At 48.2% G+C, this 21,483-nt stretch overlaps 2 protein-coding genes across 6 annotated transcripts in view; one reads left to right on the top strand and one right to left on the bottom strand.

Annotated features, from left to right (window-relative positions):
• The first annotated feature begins 265 nt into the window (after positions 1-265).
• On the top strand, positions 266-4,847 carry macroh2a2 (macroH2A.2 histone). Of its 2 annotated transcripts, none has more exons than XM_067236279.1 (9): positions 266-400; positions 1,634-1,821; positions 1,900-2,006; positions 2,651-2,845; positions 3,142-3,246; positions 3,363-3,462; positions 3,553-3,642; positions 3,801-3,975; positions 4,215-4,847. In XM_067236279.1, exons 2-9 carry the CDS (start codon positions 1,650-1,652, stop codon positions 4,378-4,380), a joined length of 1,110 nt encoding a protein of 369 aa, XP_067092380.1. In that variant the 5' UTR covers positions 266-400; positions 1,634-1,649; the 3' UTR covers positions 4,381-4,847. The 2 variants fall into 2 exon arrangements, with proteins under 2 accessions (XP_067092380.1, XP_067092379.1); XM_067236278.1 differs by having other exon boundaries at positions 3,139-3,246.
• Positions 4,848-5,075: 228 nt separating this feature from the next.
• Positions 5,076-21,483, bottom strand: part of gbf1 (golgi brefeldin A resistant guanine nucleotide exchange factor 1) — a 57,406-nt gene continuing 40,998 nt past the window's right edge. For 3 of the 4 annotated variants that reach the window (XM_067235992.1, XM_067235994.1, XM_067235991.1), the window contains 21 exons: positions 20,720-20,845; positions 18,597-18,679; positions 18,173-18,409; positions 17,780-17,873; positions 17,436-17,612; positions 16,337-16,401; positions 15,946-16,069; positions 15,658-15,729; positions 15,456-15,550; positions 15,180-15,333; positions 13,102-13,327; positions 12,819-12,976; positions 12,364-12,613; positions 10,903-11,117; positions 9,750-9,900; positions 9,235-9,365; positions 9,033-9,134; positions 8,587-8,700; positions 8,141-8,318; positions 7,290-7,463; positions 5,076-7,136 (listed from right to left, as the gene is read on the bottom strand). In XM_067235992.1, coding sequence (XP_067092093.1) covers positions 6,856-7,136; positions 7,290-7,463; positions 8,141-8,318; positions 8,587-8,700; positions 9,033-9,134; positions 9,235-9,365; positions 9,750-9,900; positions 10,903-11,117; positions 12,364-12,613; positions 12,819-12,976; positions 13,102-13,327; positions 15,180-15,333; positions 15,456-15,550; positions 15,658-15,729; positions 15,946-16,069; positions 16,337-16,401; positions 17,436-17,612; positions 17,780-17,873; positions 18,173-18,409; positions 18,597-18,679; positions 20,720-20,845 — 3,207 coding nt within the window. In that variant the 3' untranslated portion in view covers positions 5,076-6,855. The remainder of the gene's footprint in view (positions 7,137-7,289; positions 7,464-8,140; positions 8,319-8,586; positions 8,701-9,032; positions 9,135-9,234; positions 9,366-9,749; positions 9,901-10,902; positions 11,118-12,363; positions 12,614-12,818; positions 12,977-13,101; positions 13,328-15,179; positions 15,334-15,455; positions 15,551-15,657; positions 15,730-15,945; positions 16,070-16,336; positions 16,402-17,435; positions 17,613-17,779; positions 17,874-18,172; positions 18,410-18,596; positions 18,680-20,719; positions 20,846-21,483) is intronic. The other variant, XM_067235993.1, reaches the window with a different exon arrangement.

Below are 21,483 nucleotides of genomic sequence, written 5' to 3'. Positions count from 1 at the left end.
CAGCAGCCAAGCCAATTGGCAGAGCAAAGGTGTCTTAATAAATTACTATACAATTTTTTCATAAACAGGTATATTGGTCACATTTAAATGTATTTTTACGGTAAAATCGCCAAACGTAGTTTTATCTCGAAGCACATCGCGTTCCTTTCAACCAACATTCTTCTCCCCTTGAAGCCATGTTAGGGGGGCGTTTTCATTCTATTTTTCCGTGTACTGAATTTTTCCCCTTTGCAGCATCAGTAGCATAGAGCCTGCCTCCAATGATTGTACGGCGGTTCTGGCTGTAGTTTTTTTTTAGGAACAGGATACGCACAAGGAGAAGAGAATACATCTATTCCTCGGGGATTTTTCTAACAGAATCACAAGCCAGCACTGATTCGTTCAAAAGGAGGACAAACAGGTAGAAACTTGGGGATTTTTACGCTTACGCATATCCGGATTCATGCGTTTCGTGGCGAACTGCGTCTCCGAAAGGAAAGCTACTTTCCATGTCTGATGAGATTACACATCCAATGGATTGAAAACAAAATGGGGGTTGTAGCGTGAACATGGGAGCAACAGTTTTAAAGAAAGGTTTCGGCCATATGTCCACGACTCTGCATGTCTAGAATAACCGACGTATTGTTTGACAAGCGACCAAGCGAACCCCGTCGTTGATAAGAAAGGTGTGCGATCCGTTTCGATACGCGCAGCCTATCCGAAAAACGCACGTACCAGCGAGGCCTTTTTTTCTGCAGAATAGCATGTCTATTTTAGACGTCCTTACTCTTTCTAAATATTGTAGAATATTCTTGATGTACTTTATTCATATGGGTTGGTGTGTGTTATTCTAAACGTTTATGAGGAAACATTAAATGTCTGTGTGTCTAAATTGTTAGACTGTACAGTAGGTGGCACGATTCGTTTTTTCAATTTCTCGAGCAAAATAAAACACGACGTTGTAGTGTAGTCGCTCGAGGCTATTTTCGTGACCGTTCTGCAGGACACCCTTGCAGAGTGCAGTGCTCTTGAGTTTGTTTACATGTAACCCCTCGAGGCCATGGAGCTGTGAAGGAGATGCAACCATTTCCAGACATCTGTACCATGCACTTTCATTTTTATTACATGGATCCTAAATTACACTGACATAATTGCTAGTTTACTTTGAAAAACATATTGATGTTTGTTCATAATGTGCAAAGGTTTACTAATGGAATACTTAGTTATTGGATTGAATTAACCGTGCATATTAATTAAAATGTTATCAACTGAATACAATTGATCAGCTTTGCATGAGTAATGACAAGTCCATGACAAGATAGTGAGTATCTTAACTTATTTCCTAGGTTGCATGAGGACAATATCCTGCTGTAGCGAATAGGTTCAGATCGCAGTCTTGTTTTGTGTGTGCATAAGCACATCGATATGTGGTGTGCTTGCCCCTTTTAAAACAGTTTAGAATCACATTTTGCAATGGTTGTCCAATGTTAATGGTTTACAACTCAACTGCTTTGCACTTACAAACAAAAGATTTTACTTGCATGTACGTGCCACCCGGCAAACAGCAATTGGTAACCATGACACCAAAATTGCATGCTCAATGTCAATTTTCCCTCTACTGTCTAAAAACCAACCATGACTCCTGTCCACTCAGAGCAAGCTGAGGCAGGATGTCGGCCCGAGGAGGGAAGAAGAAGACCACCAAGCTGTCCCGCTCCGCCCGAGCAGGGGTCATCTTCCCCGTGGGGAGGATGATGCGTTACCTCCGTACAGGGACCCACAAGTACCGCATCGGCATGGGGGCCCCTGTCTACATGGCGGCTGTCATCGAATACCTGGCAGGTGGGTGCCCTTTCTGGCTGTCCAGCCTAAACAGGAGTTGTGTTGCTGTGTATTTGTATGTGTTTTTGTGTGTTTTAGCTGAAATCCTGGAGTTGGCTGGCAATGCAGCGAGGGACAACAAGAAAGGCAGAATAACGCCGCGGCACATCAAGCTGGCAGTAGCTAATGACGAGGAGCTCAACCAGGTAACAATCACATGTACAGGCAACAGTGCTTATTATTTTTGAAGTAGGTGTTTTAATGGGTTTCAGTCGAGAAATGTCAAGCTTTTGACACTGACTATTTTAGTACTATATAGTATCACACTGTGAGCTGTCTCGTTTCCTCCTACCTCCAAATGAAGGCCCTTTAAGAGAGTTGCTTAATTAACTGTGGAATCCAAATGTTTGTATAGTTCAACTTCTTACTTAATGTTCTTACATTCACAAACAAAACATTATTGATGTTCATTATAGTCAATAATATTAAAATATATGTCCGTCGGAAATAACTTTTTAATACAACCCAGTAATGGAAATGCAACATGAAAGTATAATGACCAAAAGAAACCCATTGTTTCAGTAGACACCATATGGTGTGTGTGGACCGGGTAGGGTTTCACTTGGCGTCAAATGCTTCTGCTTTGCAGTTAACCTGATGTACACCTGTACACCTCACATTCACACTAAGCCCGCAGTATGTTTAACATTTTGATTGGTGGCGAGGCAACTTTAGCAATAAGCGCATAACATCCATTCTCTCAGATTCAAAGTATAGTCGTTTCTCAAAGGAGCTGGTCGAAAGATAATATAGTCCAATATGTGACCTAGTAGTATTTGTCGTCTGTCAGCTTCTCCGTGGGGTGACCATATCGAACGGTGGGGTCCTGCCCCGGATCCACCCAGAGCTCCTGTCCAAGAAGAGGGGGGGCCGGGTGAAGGTAGACACCCAGGTCACAGTGCCCGAGAAAAGGGAGGCACGCGTCAAGAGCATCAAGAAACCCTCCATCAAAAAAGGAAAAGGCAAACCAGGCCGCAAAGCAAGGGTAGGCTAGTGTTCCCTATATGAGTGGTTCCCAAACCTGGTCCTCAGGGCATCCTGTCCTGCCTGTTTTAGAATTTAGATCTGCTCCAACACACCTGATTGAAATGAATGGGTCGTTATCCACCTCTACAGAATCCTGCTTATGACCATTCATGAGGGAAACATCTAAAACATGCAGGACAGCGTGCCCTGAGGACCAGGGTTGGGAACCACTGCCCTATATGATGATATTCCATGGTCAAGCGGCGATAGAGGAGATATTTACTTGTGCTACCTTTTCCCCACCCTGCAAAGAAGAGCACAGAAAACGACAAAGAGGTTGTAGCCAACTCAACTGTGGAAGATGGACCAGGCGATGGGTTCACAATCCTGTCAGCGAAAAGCCTGTTCCTCGGACAGAAGGTAAACTTTTGTACAAAGGAAGCTCAGTCGGTCCAAAACTACAAAGAAGTGTTGCTTTGTGTACAGAGGTACTTTTCTTATTGGCAGTTCTTTAACTCCTTGCCCCATGTTAACAGCTTTCACTAACAGAGAGTGAAATCAGTAAAATTGGAAGTATCAAAGTGGAAGGCATCATCAACCCAACAAATGCAGAGATGGACCTTAAAGAAGGCGTGGGTGAGGACCCCTGTCATGGTCATGATGTTCAAGATTAGCCTCGACATAAAAAAGCCAGTTCTGTAGCGCTCACCCGTTTTCTGTCCGAAGGGACCGCTCTGGAGAAGGCAGGGGGTCGGGAGTTCCAGGACGCAGTAAAAGACCTGCGGAAAGCACAAGGGCCTCTAGAGGTAGCATCAGGTATGGGAAAACCAACACAAAAGCATACACAGGGTTAAACAATGGTGATGAATTGAATGGGAAAAAACGTCCATTTGACCCAATATACCGACGTCAGCACAGGTCGCAAGCCGCGAGCGGTTATCCTGAACCTCACAAATCTGTCTGGTGTTTTGTAGTTGCTGTGAGCCAGGCCACTGGGATGGCGGCCCGCTTTGTGATCCACTGTAACGTCCCCCAGTGGGGCTCCGAGAAGTGCGAGGACCAGCTGGAGAAGACTGTCAAGAACTGCCTTTCCGCCGCCGAGGAGAAGAAGCTCAAATCTGTGGCCTTCCCCTCCCTTCCTGCTGGCCGGTGAGACTTCTACTGATTACACCTTCCATTTATCCCCACAGTAGCATCCTTAAAAGAATACATTTGAACAATGGCATAACTCCATTTTCCCGTGACTGTTGTTGATGTGCTGCATGTCAATTATGATGTACTTGGGTAATGGTCAAGTGTCCCGATTGAAAAGTAGATGTTAAACGAAACCTGTGTCTTAACAACATACGTCCCTAAACAACATGTGTGCATCTCTTGCCCCGGCTCAGGAACGGCTTTCCAAAGCAGATGGCTGCCCAGCTGATCCTCAAGGCCATCTCCAGCCATTTTGTGTCCGCCACCACCTCCTCTCTGAAAAACATTTACTTTGTACTATTTGACAGCGAGAGTATCGGAATATATCTTCAGGAAATGGCCAAGCTGGATGCCAAGTGAAGAAGAGTCTGCAAAAAAGAAGGAGCTCGGTTTGGGGTGTTTTTTTTTTTGTTTTTTTAACAGGTTGCAGTTGTATTTCAGGTGGGTTTTGTTCTTTACATCTGGTATAGGTCAATGGAAGGTCATGTGAGTAGGCATTGTTATGATGTGGACCCAGCCTGGGAAGGTTAAGGAAAAAGAAAAAAAAAAAACTTTGTGAGTGAAGTACTGTATGAATTTATGTTACACTGTCCTTTTATGATGGCATTCTTTTTAGACTAGAGTAACTTTATCCCCATGGCTTGTTGTTCTGACTTCTTATTTACCCATTGTTGTTTTTACATTCCATGTCCAACAAAGACAACAATTTTTGACGGTTGTTTTTGCGGCCAGATTCCCTCTGTAGTTTCTGATACAGTTAGTTTACTAAAAAAAATGAGTGTTTCTCATTCTGCTTTGAAATAAAAATCCAGATGTTTTACACCACAGATTGAGGCCTGACTTTCCAACACATCTTGGGACTCCTTTCAAATGACTCACATCCACCTCTCTATTGGTACATCTCTCTGAAGAAAATGAAGTGTTAGCGTTGTTACCATTGTATACAGATAAATTATCGAATGAAATAAGAAGCAAAAAAGTAAATAAGTAATTCCCTCAACCAAACCATTCAAATTGGGTAAAAACAGCAATATTACAGCAAGGTATCTTTACATTATATTTATTACATTGTAAAAAGTACATTACCTTTCATTATATATACATTATATTCATTTAATTTCCTGTCCACGCAAAATTAGCTTCTAACAAAGCAGTACAACAAATGAACAAACGGCTTACAAAGAGACTTTGTAATGTGGTTGTGTCGATGAACAGCTATCCCCATCTCTCTGACATAAGGCAATGGATGTGTAGAATGATGTTACCTGACCAAGATGCAGTTGACCTGACTGTGATTCAACCTATAATCTTCTCCAGTTCCCCATTCCTAATGGAATAAATAACATCATATTCTAGACTGATAGGAGACCTGTTCAAGAGCAAAGCTGTGACTATAGGCGGTTTCAAACAAGGTTGAGGTTTCTCCAAAAAGAAACCTGAAGAAGAGACTGAATGCTTTTACAACTACCTGTTCCATCGTCACACAGTACTCCAGTACACACAAAGTTTGGGTATTCAATCATAAAGCTCCATTTTCCACCCCAGGTATGCTTTCTCTGATCAATTAATGTACTGCACAACTCAATGTGGTCAAATCACCTGGAAGAATACTTTTCATAATCAAGTTCTGATTTTAGACCTTCCAAATACACTTGACTACAATTATCCCAAAAGCCGTTTGAAAGTAAAACATGAAGCTCCAAGACTAGATTTATGGTGGAATCCTGTTTAAGGAAACTCAATATGGCAATGAGTTTCTTAGGTCCTTTGGAGACACGATGACTCAATGGATCTAGTTACACAAATGTGACAAAAATACCCTCATACGACATAAGCACTGTACTCTGTAAATAATCTCATTGTAAGACTCTCCCAAAGAAACTTCTTGCTTCTCCATAAAAACTGACACATGTATATGAACATGTAGACTGTCTCCAGCAAACCAACAGTCCAGGACAGGCTAAGATTCGGAATGTTTAGGAGAGGGTGCCAATGTCATCCCCTGTCTTATCTCAAATCTATCTTTCAAATGCTGCCTTCTGTACGTACGTACACCATTTGGGTATGCCCAAACTAAGTAAGGTGACATTGTTGTTCTCGGGGGCAAATAAGGTCAATCAGGTTAATTAAAACAAAACTTTGAACTAAGTCGATATTAGTAAAGTACATGCCGTATTCGACGTCTTTGGACATAACAATATACAATACAATTCTTTCTCAAACACTCTCAGATCAAATACTCTAGATTGGAAATATAGACTATTTGTTTTTGTTTTTTATATTACTGTACATTTGACTTCAGACCCTCAGTTGTATGAGATGACAGCAATAATTACATACTTTAAGACACAGTGCCCCTGATACATTTGGACTAAAATTCATCACTGTACATCCTATTCAGGAAACATGCAGTACTGTACCTAAAAACCAAGTTAGCAAGGACTCACCCTGTCAGAAACCTCTAGATTTTACATGAAGCACAGGCATACTTGCAATGTAGTGATCTTCATATTCTCAAGCTAAATCTGACTTGACGGATGTAAGTCAAAAGACAGAATATAGCTTTAAACAGTGTTTGTCCCTAACGCACATGTATCTCCTAAATATTGATTCTTAATGTTTCTGAAGAAGACTATTGAAGGACAGCAAGCTCTGTGGGTCAACAAAGCGAGGAGACTTTGAGATTTAAGCTACTACTTCTGTAGATCTGAGACGAGTTGACCATGCAAGTCCAGGGTCTCTCTCTGTATCTGAGGTAATCAGGGTGGGGCCTACTTAGGGGCGCAGTGGGGATAACCATGGTTTTTTAGAAGAGGGCGGAGGGGAGGCGCGGCTTTATTTGACCTCGGAGGTGTCAGCTGGGTCAGTGGGCCGAGGGGCGGGGAGCAAGGGTACAGGGGAGGTGGCCTCGATGAGGGCGGGGTTCAGAATGATGGGGAGGGACATGGGGGGCACGCCCACCTGGAGAGGTGAGGCCAGAGGCTGCAGGATGAAGGGGGACTGGCTCATGGGGGTGGGGGGCTGGCTCATGGGGGAGTGGACCTGGGAAGGGGGCATCTTGGGAGGGGAGTGCATGGGTGGAGTCAAGGGGGGCACCGGAGATGTGCGGTCTGTTCCTGAAAGAAAATGAAAAAAAAAACACGGAAAAAAGGGGGGGAGGAAAAAATGATGACACAGCGAAAATGACAGAGTTGAACCACAATTGCATCTTAGTAAAACATAAAACTTTGAACCCAAAATTCTGAATTGACCTGCCATAAAGACATTACCATTGGCACTGGGTGGCGGCTGCTCCTGGGGCGACTCTGGTCTACTGGAGATCTTTGGCTCTGCTGGAGCAGCTGGCACTGGCATGGGCCCAGGGCCCGGGGAGGGTGCCTGGGCTGGGGGAGGGGAGGCCGGGGTTGGCTGGGCAGGATCCACAGGACCACTTTGCACCGCTTCTAATGACGCACAGAGAAAACGGCTGTCAAACTTCACACTCTTCCTACAGCGGGGAAAACAGCGATAGTGGCGACAACGCGGGGATTTACAACCATGTTCACATGCAGTCTGAATAATTTTGCGTCGCGGCAAGACCCGGAAGATTCCAGTTCTACTGCAAAGCGCTCCGCTAACTGGTTTCCATTCTCCTCGGTGCTTCAATATCGCTTAACCTTTTCACCGCAAATCAACGTCACACCAGGAGGACACAGTCTTGCTGCATCACTCCTGTCATCTGATTCATCCAGTTCTTTCCCCTGCTGAGAACGGTCCACAGACACGGCATCCTATTCTTGGGATGCATCAGGTGGCTGAGCGGTGAAGGAATCGGGCTAGTAATCCGAAGGTTGCCAGTTCAATTCCCGGTCATGCCAACTGACGTTGTGTCCTTGGGCAAGGCACTTCACCCTACTTGCCTCAGGGGAATGTCCCTGTATTTACTGTAAGTCGCTCTGGATAAGAGCGTCTGCTAAATGACTAAAAATGTAAATGTAAAATGCATTTTCCTTGAAAGTATTCACTTATTCCAATGGCCAATCCCTGGTCCTTACTCCAATTTACATCTCCGTTTCAGAGCCCTGACAGCTATTTTGGGTTGAGTGCTTGATGTGTCTGTACAGGGCGTCCCTGCCAGTACCTGGTATGACGGTCTGTTTGAAGAGCTCTTCGCGGAGGTGGGGCAGGAAGCAGTCGATGCGCTCCCAGGTGATCTCCCAGAGGTCGGAGTAGCCGGTTCGAGAGTCGGCGCAGTGGAAGATGCCGGCTGTGTCCATCACAAGCAGCATGTTCTTCAGGGACTCTGGGATAGCCTCCAACTGGGGGCGAGAAAAAGAGAAAGTGAACATACATTCTCATGGACAACTTGCTGACGGTAATGGAAGAGGGCGTTCATGACGTTGCCATGAGAGAGAAATGCGTGGCAGTTTATGCTCGACGGAGCACTGCATGCAACGGAAAACAAAATCGACGAACGAGGACGGCATGTAGAGGTACACACAGAGCAAAACAACTGCCTGTAGAAAACTGAACCCACCGACATCCCCCAAATCTAATACCGACTGTAATCGGAATCACATGACTCACCAGCAGGTCGCTGGAGCCAGCGTGCATGTACTTGTCCATGAAGTCCAAGATGGTGAGCCAGAGGGCAGCGAAGGTGGGCAGAGACAGCAGGGGGGACAGGTGCTGCAGGAACACCTGGAGGGGGGGGGGAGAGGAGACCGGGGTTGGTATGGTTGTGTTAAGGGACGTGGTTTAACCACGTTACGTGACCGAGGCCGTGCTCATGTGCAGCGGGCGTCTGGAAGTGAAGTTGCAGGGTGGGGGGGGTTGGTGGTTTGTTTCTGTGAAGTTCTTCGCACAGAGTACAAAGACTATAGTGAATGAGCGTGGAATTCTTTGTGCGACGCATGTCATACAAATGGGAATCAGATCGACAGGCCATTTGGAAAGGGACGGGTCTATATCGACAGGAAAGCACAAGGCGTCCCTGACGGATGACGGCCGTGACGTGGAGGAGTGATCCACACCTTGGAGAGGAGGGTGCAGGCCCTCATCCTCGTCTCCTCCATCCCCCCCACGTCCGCTGGGCTGATGTTGTCCAGCAGCTTGGTGAGCAGGGGGAATAATACCTGCAGCGACACACACACACACAACCGCTTTCACTATCAACCGTCCCCACGGAAGGAAGGCTATGATAACGGACCCCTTTGGTTGAGAAGGGGGTCCCACCTTGTTGAAGCAGGATTCCCACTCGGTGGCGTCTAACGTTTGCAGGTCGTGCACCAACAGCGCCCTCTGCAGGTAGGTGAGGGCCTGCATGCGGACCTGCCTCCGGGCATCACAGCACAGCCAGGCGATACCTACAGGGTTTGACACGTCGAGGGGACAGCTGTTATCAAGATTGGCGCGGCAACGCCGTTCTTCCGAGAACACCCTGGGAGCTAAATGTTTACAAGCAAATTAAGGATACAGAATCACCCCCCCAAAAAAGCTGCTTTTGTCACGACGTATTTTTGCTTGCCACAAAAACAACTTGATTTCTCCTTCAGGCCTCGAAGCCGGCACACCTGTCTCAAATGAACGCTCGTTACCAAGCTCAGCGGAAGCCTGATAACGAGCCATTCATTCGAATCGGGTGTTGAAGCCAGGGAAACATCTAAAACATGCAGGACAGCCGGCCCCCCTGAGGACCGGGGTTGAAGGCCGCTGATCTAGGTGGACCAGGTTGTGGCGGAGGGGCTGACCTTGCAGCAGGGGGCACCAGCAGCTGGTCCACAGGGTCTGGGAGTCCGCTTCGATCTTCCTGCCGGCCGCCCCCAGGTGGCGCTGTTCCTCCGCCCAGGAGCTGTAGATGCTGGCTGCACGTGTGTGCAGAGTGTGCATCAGGTCTAACAGCTGCACCAGAAGGGGAGCCAACGATTGCACGTTAACAGTTACGTTATGTCGGATCGGAATACAGGTCAAAGCAATGTGGAGGGGGGGGGGGGGGGGGGGGGGGGGGGGGGCAGTGTTTGTAGGTTTGTAAGCGCTTCTGAACAAATTGATTCGTGTAATGGCTGTGTATTGCTTTCACTGAGTGACACTTCATTTATTTACAGCCCTCTTTAGAGGCTTGATTAATAGAGAATGTGACAGTTCAATAGCCGTTTTCAGGTAGTACCGCTGATTTAGCACCAGACGGAGTGAGGCCTGATGATGGATTTAAAGTACACTTCAGGGAGTACTATACACTGAGGGAGAGACTTGAAAGCTTTCTGAGGGAGTTAGTATTTGGAATACGACCCCTTTTAGTAACCACAGAAAACTATGGGTCAACAAGTTACAGTAAACGTAGTCTTTTCTCCCCAAACACCCCCCGTAGGACATCCCTTGACAACGCCATGACAACCAAACGCTTGTCGTCGAGCCGTCCAGGCCCAGCCCTGCTCAGCCCCTTTACATTAGTGTTAAAGAGAGAACAATAGCAAACACCTACACCCCTCACCCCATATAAGATCAGCCCCAACCCTAACCCATTCCAAACACCAGAAGAACAGCACACCTGGGGGAGCATTCAGGAGAGGTCAGAGTTCAAACTACCGTTCCGGACAGACCTTCCCCGACAGTCACGGATGTCGGTTCCACGAGACAGTTTTAAACTGCTTGCTCCGTGTAGAGAAGACAGAAAGTAATAAAGATATAGACAGGGTAGTAGGCCTAGCTGAGCATTCAGTAAGACGTTTGTCTGACACCAATCCACAAAAATAAAATACTAAATAAATATTAATATTTTAACATGTTTTCCCGCCCCAAACGAGCATCACTACAACTCTGGATGTGGCCTTCCTGAACGCTCCCCCCACCCCTCTGAGACGGGGCACAAAGGTAGAGAAGGTTAGAGAGGACTGCTGTACTTACATCCTGACTAACCTGTAAAGACACCGTGTGGTAGCTGGCCGGCACGCCCTCGTCCTCCTCGTCCTCGCTGTGCGCGCGGGAGAGCCGCTGGCTGGACGCCTTGGCCCGGCGGGGCGCCGCCTCCCTCTCCCGGCCGCCCCCGCCGGCCTTCTTCCTCAGGCGGGACTTGGAGGAGTCGTACTTGTGGCTCTTCTTCTTGTCGTGGCTCCTGAAGCCTGGGGGGAGGGAGCAGAGCGGGCGGGCTGAGACGGGAGGGCGGGCGGGAGGACGGTAGCCTGAGCTCGCTACTAGGATTGTGTAGCTCGGGGGGCGACGGCGACAGTTCTTCTGCCGAGAAGAGATTTCGGGTCTTTGAAAAGGGCAAAGCTCGGGCCTCTGAAGAACTCATTTCTAAGAGATGAGTGCTGCACTATCGTGCCAAATAGTCTTAATGGGAAAGCCTTCAAGACCTGAGGGGAGGGCAGCTCATTTGAATCCCCCCCCCACTTCATCCGAGATTCAAAAATGAACGTCACCCTGCGGTGAACTGCAAGCCAGTACTGCAAAGATCAGGATCGTTGTTATGCATGCGGATATTCCAACAGATTCTTGTGATGCTTTTGGCAGACGATGTCTTAATCGGATGGATTAGTACGAGACGCTGGCTTTGAAGACCCTCACAACTAAAGACTTAAGTACGACTTAAAGAAACAGCCTGTGCCACACAGTTCTCCGGGTTACCCAAACATTCCTTTCACGTCGAACCTTCGCAGGCAACAAAAGGCAACATCACCCAAATCACTAATAGCAGGTTTCAGAACTGACTGACTGCCATTAGGTTCCTATACAGATTAATACAGTGCTAGGCTCAGCTAAGGCCTTTGATCAACCAAACTTTATTGTTTGCGCGTCTAAAGCTGTGTTGACAGTGTGTATCCAAGGACCCGGGGCGATGAGGGCCGGTGATGAAAAGAGCCATAAGCAGAGCCAGAGCGAAAGTGCACCAATGCAATTTCCCATCTAATCCCTGCATTACTGCGCCGTAGATCAGAAACAGACACGGTGGACAGAGAGAGAGGGGGGAAAGGAGTGAGGGAGAGGAAAAGGAGTGAGAGAGAGGATGAGGAGGGTGGGAGAGGGAAGCCAGGGAGAGCAACAGAGAGTTGCGAGAGAGAGAGAGAGGTGGCGCGAGAGTCTTCTGAAGAGAGTGTTCCTAAAAAGTGAGGATGGCGTGAAGGAGCCCCTGAACCAGGCTAGTCACTTGAGGCAAGAACTGTACTGCCAAGAACCCCTTCCAAACACTTATTAAGAAGTCAATTTCTTCTTGTACAATTGGTCATAACAGAAACACACTTCGCATAGAACCCCCCCCCCCCACCACCCAAAAAAAAAAAAAAGTTTAAAAAAAATCTAATCACCAGAAACTTCCAATGCATTCACCAACAAAAAGGAAGCGACATTGTACGAAACAGGAAGTAGTACCTCCGTTCAGGCTGGCCTCCACAAACACGCGGATGGCTTTGACGCACAGCTCAAAGTTCTCCGGGGTGACGTGCGCCGCGTCCCTGACGATGAAGGACAGCGACTCCACGCACTTGATGAGGGACTTGGTGTCGTGCTGGCCCATGTCCTGGCCCAGGGTCAGGCTGTACTGGTTCACCAGCGGAGAGTTCAGAGGCTTGGAGCTCACCGCCGTCGCCAACGAAGGCCTTTCCAGGTCATCTTTACCAACCTGGCGACACAAAGCGCAACATGCGAGTCACGAAGAGATCAAACTCTAGCACTTCTAGATAAAAGGGCATAAACTTCACGGAGATGACCGAGAAATCATATAAAAGTACCAAAGCACTGCTTCGGGAGTTTGAATTCAATTGTATGGAATGTGTTTGTGTTCAACAGCATGCGTGTGCGTGTGTGAGTCCTCTATAACCGCTCACCACCAGCCAGCCGCTGCTGGCCACGTCGACGTCGGTGATGGAGCGGGGCATCCTGGACTTGCCGTGCTCGGTGTAGACCTCCGAGTCGGAGGTGTAGCCGCGTTCGTGGCTCACCTCGCTGGGGTGGTGGGAGGACAGCTCGCTGTCAGACTGGGCTCCTGGGGACACACAAACCACCAGCTATTCCTGAGCTGGGAGTCCGGTTCCGTGTGCGCGCGTGCACAGGGTTGAACTGAAATGTGAAAAGAAAAAAACCCGGAAAAGTGCATGTGTGTGGTCTGACCTGTGTCCGGGTCGGGGTTGGCACTGGCCATCTGGAAGGAGGCTGGGGGTTTGATCCCTGCCCCGATGCACTCCAGCAGGGAGAAGAGCGTGTACCAGTGCTCGGTGCAGTGGATGTTGGCGGCGTTGGTCTTCAGCAGCTCGTGGAGGCCGTAGGCCACCTCCCGACTCACCCTGGACAGGACGTGAGGCTTCATCATGAGCAGCAGGCGCAGGGACAGGAGCACCTGGGGGGAGGGGGGGGGGGGGGGGGTTTACAGGGCGGTTCTTTAGTCACGTGCTCAGTGTTGCACATGTACAAGAGAGGTGGGGGGAAGGGGGTCTAATTGCGTTCGACTTGCGCTAGGCACGTAGTTAGGTCCATAAGTATTTGGACATTGACACAATTTAACAAAACAGGTGAACGGTGTAGGAATTACAATACATTTTATATGTGGCCCCCTTTTTAAGGGACCAAAAGTAATTGGACAATTGGCTGCTCAGCTGTTCCATGGCCAGGTGTATGTTATTCCCTCATAAAGGGAGTTCGTTATTTCATTGACAAGGAGCAGATAAAAGGTCTAGAGTTCATTTCAAGTATGGTATTTGTGTTTGGAATCTGTTGCTGTCAACTCTCAATATGAAGTCCAAAGAGCTGTCACCATCAGTGAAGCAACCCATCGTTAGGCTTAAAAATCTAAACAAACCTATCAGAGAGATAGCAAAAACATTAGGTGTGGCCAAATCAACTGTTTGGTACATTCTTAAAAAGAAAGAACGCACTGGTGAGCTCAGCAACACCAAAAGACCCGGAAGACCACGGAAAACAACTGTGGTGGATGACAGAAGAATTCTTTCCCTGGTGAAGAAAGAAGGCAAAGAAGTGGAATGTTCTGCAATGGCCAAGTCAATCACCTGACCTAAATCCAATTGAGCATGCATTTCACTTGCTAAAGACAAAACTGAAGGGAAAATGCCCCAAGAACAAGCAGGAACTGAAGACAGTTGCAGTAGAGGCCTGGCAGAGCATCACCAGGGACGAAACCCAGCGTCTGGTGATGTCTATGGGTTCCAGACTTCAGGCTGTCATTGACTGCAAAGGATTTGCAACCAAGTATTAAAAGTGACAATTAGATTTATGATTATGTTAGTTTGTCCAATTATTTTTAGTCCCTTAAAAAGGGGGGGCACATATAAAATGTGTTGTAATTCCTACACCGTTCACCTGATTTGGATGTAAATACCCTGAAATTAAAACTGAAAGTCTGCACTTAAAGCACATCTTGATTGTTTCATTTAAATCCATTGTGGTGGTATACAGAGCCAAAATGATGAAAATTGTGTCAATGTCCAAATACTTATGGACCTAACTGTATGTGTAGGGGTGTATGTGGGTATGTGTGTGTCTGTGCATGTGTTTTCATTTTTTATTATCCATGTATCTTTTACTTATTCTTATCTATGTGTTTTGTATTCTTATTTTAGTCTTGCCCCTGTGTACTGAAGCTCCTGTCAGACACATTGTTTGTACGTGAAGGCAGACTTGGCAAGCTGATTCTGAGAACGTTCTGAGAATTTGAGAAAAGCAACGTGCGGATTCCTGCTGAAGTTGAGGGTTCACGTCCTCGCGACATAAGATTTCTAAAGAGGCCGTCCCAGTTTACAAACAAATCCCCTGGTCGAAGGCATTGGCCTAGTTTATTATGTGATTGCCCTATTGACCCCGATGAGCATTGCATAACGGATGGGTATATTTGTTAGAAGGTCGCTCTTAAAGCCTTTTCAAATGGGAAAAATAACAGAATGCAATGTTATGCCAAAGATAGGTGTACAAGAATTGAATACCAGCAACAACTATATATTACACGTTTAAGTGTACTCAAAATCTGATAGGGAAGAGAACTAGATGAAAACAGGACAAGTCATTCACAAACACACATGATACCTACAAACAGATGGCCCCACGATGGGCTTATCAAAGCACTTTCACTGCCTATTGACCCGAGGGGAAAACAACATCAACCTAAATCAGAGCTCGTGGCCAAGCAGGTGCTCTACAATGTTATATGTGTGAGTGTGTGAGAGTGTGTGAGAGTGTACCTGAGAGCTGATGTCCTCTCGTCGCAGCAGGCGGATGGCCAGTCGGAGGAGTCCGACCACAGCCCTCTCCACCAGGAAGCAGCTCTCGGTGGCGTGGACACACAGGTGGCACAGGTGGTCTCGCACCGTCTGCCACACACACGACACGCGGTCCCTGGACACACACACACACACTTCATACTGATGCCCGGAGACCCAGTGGGAAACCTCTGAAATGCGTGTGGAACATGCACATGTTCCAGATAACCCACGAGCACCACACGGGTCGTGGTTTACCTGTTCTCTAACACGATGCGCAGCAGCATTTCCAGACAGAAGGCAGCGTCCTCCTCATCGTAGGTCTCCTCATCAGGTGTGACTGATATCAGGGCCTGGACACACACACACACACACACACACAGCGTTCACAGTCTAACATTTCGACAGGCTCGCCCTCGTTTAAAAGGCTTATCAGGCACACGTGGCTATAAAAGGTTACCTTCATCAGTTCGTGTAGAGATTCCAACTGGAGGAATTTACTCTCAGTGACCAGCTTCTCTGGGTCACATTGCTGGAAGGCAGAACAGAACACATTGTGAGTGCGTATTGTAAGACCGCCTCGAAAAGGCTGCACGGAAATCGGAAGCTCGTCAAGTCAGTACAAGTCCTCCTCGCACCACATTGAGAATGTGGCCTACTGAAATTGAGAGGATCAATCGGCAACGGCCGTCCAAAGGGTGTGTTGTCTGAGACGCAGTGGCGGGAGAGGATGCTTCAGCCTGGGTACCTTGATACACAGCATGGCCGCCTGCTTGGCCTCCTGGTTCTCAGTGGAGGGGCCTCGGAGTCCCGACTGCTCGGCTCCACTCAGCGTCAGCCAGTTGACGAAGCTGAGCACTGCTGACTCGCCCCTGAGAGGGGGAGGGAGGGCGAGAGAGACAGAGAGAGAGAAAGACAGAGAGAGAGAGACAGAGAGAGAGAGAGACAGAAAGACAGAGAGAGAAAGACAGAGAGAGAGAGACAGAGAGAGTTCGAGAATGACAGCCAAGTTATGACAAGCACATCAACAAATGGGCCTAGTGAAAAGGTGTGGGTTGTTGAGTGAGGAAAAAGGGTTGTGATTTTCTTGTTTAGATAAAGGCTTAGATGAAAGGGCTGCAAATAGGAAAACGTAGTACCGATTTGACGGCGTCTCTTCTCTTTGAAGGGAAATCTTTCCATTGGGTTCCACGAAATCCTCCACCTGTATGGAGAAGAGGAAGATACTGAGACCGGCCAGTAGGTGACAGCATCTCACACACACAAGTTAGTCTGGCCGACATACCAATGTTTGCTCTAGATCTGACAACGATTTTTGAAATAAAAGAAACAGCATATTATTCTATTTCAAGTGATTAAAGCGCTCTGTATGTTAAGTGTTAAAGAGCACTGTATATATACAAATTATCAAACTATAAAGGGAAGAATATGTGTTTCTTATATACTAGTGTACTAATTGGACCAATATGCTGTTCCTATTGGTCCAGAAGACGTTCTCAAAAGTTAATAAATCCGTTTATATACCTCCTGAAAGTTTGCAGAGGTAAATAAACATTTTTACGGACCTAGCAACAAGCGGTTGACTTGGAGATGTAGCCATTGACCTTAACAACTTGGCATCTGCTCGGCAACAAAGTAGCCTAAATTGCCTTAAAAAAAAACTAAAACAACCAAATATGGTTTTTGCACAGGTCCGCAAACGCCCCGCAATCGCTTCCCGTTTTAAAGAAGTATCTGAAGCAGACGAATTGATGTTGTTGATATGTTGCCTTGGAGATGTAGTGACGTCACCAGTACAAGTGCAGCTGATTGCTCTGACAACATGGCGTCTGCTCCAGATTCAAAAACGTTTGTAAACCTCGACCTACGGTCTCGGTTAACAAACGTTTTAACAAATCTCGGTTTACAAAGGCGTTTGCAGACCTGTCGAGGAGTAAACATTTGCTGTGTGTGTGTCTGTGGAGAATGTATCTTGAGAAGTGGACACTGTATGAAGTAGAAACGTGTCAGGCGTATTAATCAGGACGCAAAGACGTGCGGCGTCGCCTGTGAACAGGTTTGGATGAGCGGTTCACGAGAAACAAATACACCCTAAATACAGAAACGCGTTGAGCTGCACTAGGCGATGGAGCCATGGATGTCGCGAGGCAACAACGGGCACTGCACTAGCATTTGCCTCCAGTGGGCATTCCACTCGTAGGTAGTAAACACAACCGTGTCCATTCACGCCCGCCTGACCTCGACCATGGCCTTGGGCAGGAGCTCGGCCCTGAACAGCTGCAGCATGGAGTCCATGATGTTCTTCCAGCCCTCCCGCAGGATGTCTCCATGACGATGCGCCAGGTGGAACACCGTCTTCGCCGCCACCTGGGCCTTCCCGTTACTGCCAAACACCGTGGGCAGGTTCTCCACCGACTGAAGAGGAACACACACACACGCGGGGTCGGGGGGTCAGATTACCCGCCGCAGTTCTTGAAGCACGGTTTAGTCTTTGCCAGAGAAATATCAGGTGGTAAATGTGCAAGTGTAGCTGGTTCCTAAATGGAGTGTGTGGTGTCTGAAATTCCATGGGGGAGTCCTACCTCGCTGCTGAGTGTGGTAAATTTGCAGAGGGATATGATCAGGTTATCAAACACATCACTGAATCCATAATGGGCTGATATCATGGCACATTTCCTGAAAAGAGAAGAACGGACAGATTGTTAGCATTCTTCCCATGCAGCTAACGATCCCATTTGAAAGCACATGGGCTAACTGTAAGCCCTGGCAGGTTGTCACAGCACCTGGGCAAAAAGTTCCAGAGAAGTACCCAATTATTTGGGGAATAGTCGACATTCTATACCCAATCCTAATCCCAGTCACTGGTTATAGGGATTTTCCCCAAAGACAGCAATAACCTTTCGGATGACACCGCCCACATCTACTGCGCTCTACGTGACTCGGGCCCCCGTCCCTGCTGCGAAAGCCTGCCGTACCTGAAGCCTGCGATGGCCTTCTGGATGATGGTGTCGTCCAGGCTCTTGTCGAACACGTAGGACAGGGCGGCGATGGTGGGGCCCCAGGTCATGGTGAACAGGTCGTGGTCGTAGCTGCCGGCCGGCACGTGCAGGAACACGCCCTCGGGGGTGGCGCCGCGGTGCAGCAACACGCTCCACACGTAGTTCTCCTTCACCAGGCCCGACTGCTCGTCCGGCATCACGATCTCCTCGTTCCTGAAGGAGAGAGAGAGCGGCCGGGGCAAGGGTGCGTTGAGTGTGTGTGCGTGTCTGTCTGTCTGTCTGTCTGTATGCATCTGTACACTGAAACATTCACTCACATGATGTACCTGGAGCGACTATACACAATGCATCCACGTTCCAAACTGTCATCTGCCTCCTTTAAAGTTGAACTTCCACTTACTTAATAGCATTGTAAATGTCCTCCAGCATGTCCTGGTCAAAGTCTTTGGAGCCGTTGACACCCTTCAGATTCTTCTTGAATTGCTGCAGGAAGCCAGCCCCCAAAACAAAACAACCGTCCGTACCGATCAGTAACAAGTCTTTATTCCCAATCAAATCATACGTCACACACCGTCAACACCGCGGCCATCGGCCAAGCCCTCCACCATCAACATATCCATCATTGCGTCTCAGCTAGCTAGCTTAGCGCTGACATCCAACCCTTTCGGCATCAGACGCTACCCCTAATTGAGCATCCAGCAATTAAGGGGGTTTATCCACGCGTGTCACTTAATACGGTACGCTTGTGATGCGAGTCAAACAGGGACTGGAGCCAAGATCCCCCTACAAATAAACATATCCGCCCCGTGTTGACTGACAGCAGTGAGACTCTGGTTGGCACCATGCTGGGGGCTAATGGCAGGTAAACCAAAAGGGAAACAGGAGACCCGCCACAGCGGGATAGACAGACAGAGAAATAAACATAGAGAGGAGAGAGACAGAGAGAGAGTGAGAGAGGTAGAGGGAGAGAAAGTGAGAGGGAGACAGAGAGAGAGAGAGAGAGAGAGAGAGAGAGAGAGAGAGAGAGAGAGAGAGAGAGAGAGAGAGAAGAGAGAGAGAGGAAGAGAGGGAGAGTGGAGGGTGGGTCAGGGAGCAGAGGGATCAGGGGTGTGTTTGTAATACCAGTATCAGTCACTCACACACACAGAACAATAACACACACACAGAGGAAAAACAACACGCACAGAAAAATAACACGCACACACACTCTCCGCCTCTTCCATGCAACACATCGCACACACACACACCCACACCCACACCCACACCCACACACTTGCACTCTCTCCCACAGACACACCCACACTCATACATTCTGGGTCCCAGGAGTAAAAGATGGTAACAATAGCCGCCAATGGAGATAAGGCAGCTGGACGTGTCGGCTGCCAAGTCATCACAGGACCGACAGAGAGGGGAGATCTTACCCCTCCCTGGTCTACGGTGACTGATCTGAAGAGCCAAAATGTTGCAGGGGTCATATTCTAAACGAGCATTAAAAAAAATAAAACAACTTCTGTGGAGAATTGTATATGAACTGAATAGGATTTTAAGTGGCCCTAACTGATGAATAATCAAACAACTGCGATTATTCTTCAACTAAAGAGGCTATGAGTTATACGAGTTAACAGTATAATGTGTGTTCATGTCGTTTGAAGACTTTGAGAGAGGTGCTTCTACTCTATCTGTTCTGCAATTCACGATGGTAGTAGTCAAGTGAGCGAATGGAATGATGGCGCTTTTATTGCCCTATCCAAAAATGTCGGGGTCACAAACTTTGTTGTTCTCTGGGCAGCTTGGAATTCCATTCCCTCTCCACCAAATTGCGACTTAGCTTTGGGAATGTCTCGGAATACTTCAAACAGACTACAACACCAAATGTCTGATTGGTATGAGTGTGTGTGTATGTTTTTCTATTTGAGTTCTTGTGCGTGCATGTCAGACTGTCTAGTAAGTGTGTGTGTGTGTGTCTGAGCGAACGTGTGTCAGTGAGAGTGGCCCACCCGCGCTCTCATCAAAAGCCCATGGGACTTGTGTTTAGTCTTCAGGCGCTGTCACTCAAACAGACAGCCAGGCTACTGCCCCACCCCACCCCAGCCCAGCCCCCCCGACCATACCCCCCCCCCCCACCCCCTCCCCGCCCCTGCCGCCTGTTCACATGACTAAGCAGGATGACCTCATCGCCTCGACCACCGCTGGGCACAGCTGTCGCGGCGGCTTTTTAAGACCCCATCAGAGGCTCCGGCGAGGCGCTCGGACAAATGTGGGGCTCCTGCGGCGGAGCTCTGCTCCCTCCTACGAGACACACCGTCTGAGACCAGTGGGAATGTTCCCATGAGGAGACAGCTTTCATGTTCACCACCAGTAAACTTTTACAACACCACGATAACGGATCGGTGGAAGACCGACCGATTTTCGGAGGAGTGTGTGTGTGTGTGTGGGGGGGGGGTGAGAAAAGAAATCTTCGATGTGTTTAAATCCCAACGAGTGGTCTAAAAGGTTTGGGCGTGTGTGTGTGCGTGCGCTCACCTCGACGGTCATGGGAATGTTCTGCTTGCGCACGTTGTTGTTGTGCTGGTCCGTGTTCAGCATGATGACGGCGTAGGCCAGGGCGAAGCCAGCGTCGTTGGTCATGAAGGGGGAGCCGTTCACCTTCTACACGCGCACGCACACACACACGCGCGCGCACACTTTATCATCTTGTCCGTGACACCACATTGTAAGATGTGACTCCATCAACAAACTGCAATGTCAGTGAAGGTGTTCGCTAATCCTCACACGACCAACACCATGTCCTCCCCACCTCACACCATTTTTTCGCCCGGCTGACATTACTATCTCCCACCGGAGTGGAAAACTCATTTGTGTGAGTATCCAGAATACACATGAACTCATTGAAGTGTGTGGCGACTAAGAAAAGGACATTACTAGGAATACTTTCCAGGTTACAAGGACGACCCCCCCCCCCCCCTTGTGTTATTTAAGGAGCTGCTTGTCCGTCTAAATAACCTCTCTCCCCCCCCCCCCAACCCCCCACACATTTTCCTCCTGCCCTCGTGGCCGGCGATGGTTATGTCACGCTTCCCCGTCGCGGCATTTTCCTTGTCCCCTAATTGCCCCCAGTGACTGATGTCCCCTGCCCTTTATCCGTATCTCGGCCTCCATTGGCTGTAATTACCTGATGATAGGGACAGTTGGTGAGCCGGGATAGCCTTGCCGTGCGGTCATGGAAGAACTGGGACTGTATGAAGGCCCCCCCGTATGTGTGCCAGTGTGTGTGTGTGTGTGTGTGT

Source organism: Osmerus mordax, chromosome 5 (assembly GCF_038355195.1).
Source record: "Osmerus mordax isolate fOsmMor3 chromosome 5, fOsmMor3.pri, whole genome shotgun sequence".
NCBI lineage: Eukaryota > Metazoa > Chordata > Actinopteri > Osmeriformes > Osmeridae > Osmerus > Osmerus mordax.
Note: the sequence above shows the minus strand (reverse complement) of the source record. Positions and strands in the feature narration are given on the sequence as shown.

Excerpts from the sequence above, each read along its gene's own strand:
- macroh2a2 (XM_067236278.1), top strand. The coding sequence starts at position 1,650 with ATGTCGGCCCGAGGAGGGAAGAAGAAGACCACCAAGCTGTCCCGCTCC. Across the intron at positions 1,822-1,899 it reads TGTCATCGAATACCTGGCAG|CTGAAATCCTGGAGTTGGCT; the intron begins GTGGGTGCCCTT and ends TGTGTGTTTTAG. Across the intron at positions 3,976-4,214 it reads CCCTCCCTTCCTGCTGGCCG|GAACGGCTTTCCAAAGCAGA; the intron begins GTGAGACTTCTA and ends GCCCCGGCTCAG.